Genomic DNA, 4,192 nt, shown 5'->3' on the forward strand with positions numbered 1-4,192 from the left:
CATATCAATCTCTTTTACTGACCTTATATATCATCCACTTGAAGATCTTCATTATATAGAGTGTTGGTTTTGTTCTGCACATTGACGGCCACCTTCCAACACCAATAGCGGAAAGAAGCACTAGGAAGTTGTAAAACACATCTTCCGGTACCTTCAAGGCACCGAGGATCTGCCCTGACTTTCAGATTGAACTAGCCGACCAAAGTCAAAGGCTTCACCGATTCCGATTATGCCGGAAACTGCGACAATCTGAAATCGACATCAAGATATGTCTTCCCCTACAGAGGTAGAGCTTTCTCATGGAGGTCAAAGCTACAAGAATGCATGACGCTCTCTACAACAGACGTCGTATACATAGACGCGTCAAAGGTAGCCAAAGAGGCTATCTAGTTGCAATGACTATTAGCTGATTTTTTGGCAAAGAGCCGAATTGAGCATCCCGCACTAACCCTATACTGTGACTCACAAAGCAGAATCCACCTCATTCAGAACCCAGTATACCATATGAAGGCAAAACATATCGAGGTGAGGTATCATCACATTTGGGAGCTCGTCCCCGACAAAAAGCTTGAAGTCCAAAAAGTGGATACCGATAACATCACCAATAGCTTGACAAAGCCATTCCTAGATCATCGCGTCAACAAACTCAGGAGACAAATGGGACTAATGCAAGTCAAGGAGCAAAGAGGAGCCGAATCTGAAGGAGCAGCAGGGGAGTCAAAAATTTGAAGGGGCTGAACAAGCCGAAATGGCAATGTTGATGAGTTGAACAGCTGAAAGGTTGTAGAGGCCACTGAGTCCAAGAGAGCTGAAAGGCCACAAGTCAATCAAAGGGTAGATGGAGCCGGAAGTTGATTGCCGATCAGGAAGAAGGAACGAGGACCAACCAACGAAAGAAGCCAATGGCTAAAGGGTCAAAAGTCGACTTAGCTAATAGCCGATTCGACAACCAACCAATTTGGCAACTAGCCGACTCTACCACTGCCAATCTAGCTTGTAAATTCTAATTGTAGTTTAAATTTGCAATGTAATTTAAGCTTACGGGGGAGATAACCCCATTTCATTGTAAACCATTAGTGTTTTCCTTTTACGAGGAAGTTTGTTGGGCTAAAAGTTGCACTCTACCTCAAATATGTATTCTTAGTGTGAACACGTCCTCACAGTTATGGCTTAGTTACCCTAACTATAAAAGTGAGAGACTAAGCCTTGTAAAGAAGTTCGATGTTAATTGTAAGGTGTTGTCTCTTGAGCAAAATTGTCTCTCTGTGTAACTGTCATCTTCTTGATCTTCTATCTATATACTTTGTCATATTGAATAGTGCACCATCATTTTCTCACTTGTTATCTATTTGCTTGATTCACACAAAAGATCCTAATTGCTATTCTGCAACTAGCCAACCTCATCATCTCACACTCACCAGCTCAGGCACATACTTCGAACAAGAGTATATATAGGATACACAAAGTCGTGGATCTTGAACACAAAGGTCTTCCACATATCTTAGAAAATTATGACAGAGGAGGTTTTGAAGTTGAAGCTTGAAGCTTGAACCTTCGCAAAATGTGCCCTAGAGAATAAAAAGTGAAGTATGCATTGGGTATGCTAAGCCTATAACTATGATACTTCAAGGCAATGAAGCCCTCAAATACCCTCCCAAACAACAAACATGATTAACAATCAACCATTCAAAATACATGGGGTCAAATACTTCCTAACCTTCATGCTCACACAGTTTGCCAACTAGGTAATGTATGACCAATCCGACAAAACATTCTTATGGATTGGTTGGCTATGATGTTTTTTACATGCAAAACCTAATTCCGAGACAACATCCTCCGTCAAGCATGACTATTATGAATAGACTTGACATGTTGGCAATGGTAAAGAAGATGTGCCCTATTCAATAGTAAATGTTGTGATGACCATGAGGCAACACTAAATTATATTACTATGTTATCAACACGATGGATGGTCACATAAGAGGATCCTTATACGTCACTTGCTAGGTTGATGGAAAGGGCACAACCACCCAACTAGATATCCCGTGAGCTAGTGTGATGACCCTTTTCCTGTGAACATAAATGTGACATAAATGGAAAGGACAACCAAAGTAGACGTCACATGAGCTAGTGTGATGACCCTTTCCTGCCAACATGTCTCTTGATTATGGTAATGAGTGAGTGTAAATGTAGTTAGCAAATGTTTTCATTAGGTTAGTAATTCTATGTATAAAAAACCCTACTTGAGCAAATAAGGTTGTCAATTAGCAACAAGTCATTTTTTGCATCTTTGTTATGTGGATGAGGATCACGTGAGCTTGCTTACACCCTTATAATTGACTTTATAGACACTCTACCTTTAAACCATCCTCTTTTCTAATGTAGCTCTAGATCATTTGGTCTAGATGTGCACATCTTATAGTTTAACATAGACATGTTAATCATGGCTAAAGTGGGTCAAATTCGTTGATGCTATGGGAGAGGAAGTTTTGTAGCATACTAAATGCATGCATGGGCTATGGTGGAAAATCAGGTCGTAAGTGAAGTTTACACCAAATTGGAGCTTGGAAAATCATGTGTAGTTAGAGTGTATGTCCATGTATCCTCCGAGATTATCATAATGTACACAATAGTGGTTTAAGCACAAAAAGAGTTGTTTCTCTAAAAGGTAAATGTTGCCATCATCACAGATTCACAACAATAGCAAGACCGATAATTATTATATAGGTTTTTGAGGGTTGTGTAGGGACTTGGAAGAAAGCATAAATATGGATGTAACACCAACCCTTTGTTTAATGGAAGGCTACATGCAGCCTCATGATTGATTTGGTATGTACATATATATGTATGTATGTATTGATTGATTGATGCAAACGATCTTTGTGTTGTTTCTCCGTGTGTGTGTGTGTGTGTGTGTGTGTGTGTGTGTGTGTGTTTGCGCGTGATGGTGTTGGTGGTGGGATCCATCTCATCCCATCCCATCCATCCCATCCATTCAATGAAACTGATGATAAAAAGAAATGTCTCCACAATGTTCACCTCCTTCCTAATTAGTTCACAAGCCCCTCTCTCTCCCTCCCTCTCTCTCTCCATTCTTGGAGTAATGAGAAGAGGCCTGCCTTCGCAGGGGCCACTGTTATGTTTAGGTTATGGATCAGATCGATCTCATCTTTGACCATATACATGCTTGGTGAAAAAGGGAAAAAACCGCAGGGAAAGGAGTATTATACCAAACATATTTCTTGACTTTTTCTTTCTTTCTTTCGAGAGATGAGATGTGGTCAATGGAAACTTAAAAGGAGAATGAGAAATCATAGTCGTCCTGTTTGTTTCTTAGCCTGAGGTGCTCGCTCCTCAATATTTTCTTCTCTAATTGGAAATTTAGCGGATTTGCCCTTGGTTGAATCAATCTCATCATCAAATTCAGTTGTGTGTGTAAAATCAATCCTACCTCTCGTTCAACAAGGGTTTTCTATCAAAGTAGTTATATCAGGCCATGCTGAATCTTCTCTCCAAACGATTTTCCATGGATCACGAAGTGAGCAGCCATGATGGCGGCACAGATCTCGAGGCAGGCCTGGAGATAACAGGCACCGCGTCATCATCTTCTTCTAGTATCTCCAAGAATTTGGAACGTTTCTTCGATGAGGTGAAAAAGATAAAAGAGGAGATGGAGAAGGTGAGAAATCTTCTGTCTCTGCTCAAATCCTCCAATGAAGAGAGTAAAAGAATCACAAAGGCACAAGCCATGAAAGATCTCCGAGATCGGATGGACAAACAAATCCGGGAGATTCTTAGCGATACAAAGCTCATCCAATCAAACCTTGAGAAATTGGATAAAGATAATTTGGAAAATCGGAAGATTCCTGGCTGTGAACAAGGCAGTTCTACTGATCGAACAAGATCTACCATAACAAATAGTCTCCGGACAAGCCTAAGAGATCTTATGCAAGAATTCCAAGTGTTAAGGCAAGCCATGGTTTCCGAGTATAGAGAGACCATAGATAGGAGGTACTACACGATCACTGGCGAGAAAGCTGATGAAGCTACGTTGGATCGGATGATAGACACTGGTGAGAGCGAGAGATTTTTACAGAAGGCAGTGCAAGAGCAAGGGAGAGGGAACATTATAGAAGCTATTAAGGAAATCCAAGAGAGGCACGATGCTGTGAGAGAGGTGGAGAAGAGCCTT

General features: G+C 40.9%; 1 protein-coding gene across 1 annotated transcript; it reads left to right on the plus strand.

Annotated features, from left to right (window-relative positions):
• Window positions 1-3,311: 3,311 nt before the first annotated feature.
• Window positions 3,312-4,186, plus strand: LOC147847174 (syntaxin-121-like; the record flags this gene model as incomplete). Its single annotated transcript, XM_087339483.1, has 1 exon — window positions 3,312-4,186. A coding segment is annotated over exon 1 (690 nt), but the record flags the coding sequence as incomplete, so codon positions are not given.
• Between the last annotated feature and the right edge of the window lie 6 nt (window positions 4,187-4,192).

Source organism: Azolla caroliniana, unplaced genomic scaffold (assembly GCF_043228905.1).
Source record: "Azolla caroliniana isolate FFs.n. ecotype wild unplaced genomic scaffold, voAzoCaro1.0.p SCAF_1409, whole genome shotgun sequence".
NCBI classification, from domain to species: Eukaryota; Viridiplantae; Streptophyta; class Polypodiopsida; order Salviniales; family Salviniaceae; genus Azolla; species Azolla caroliniana.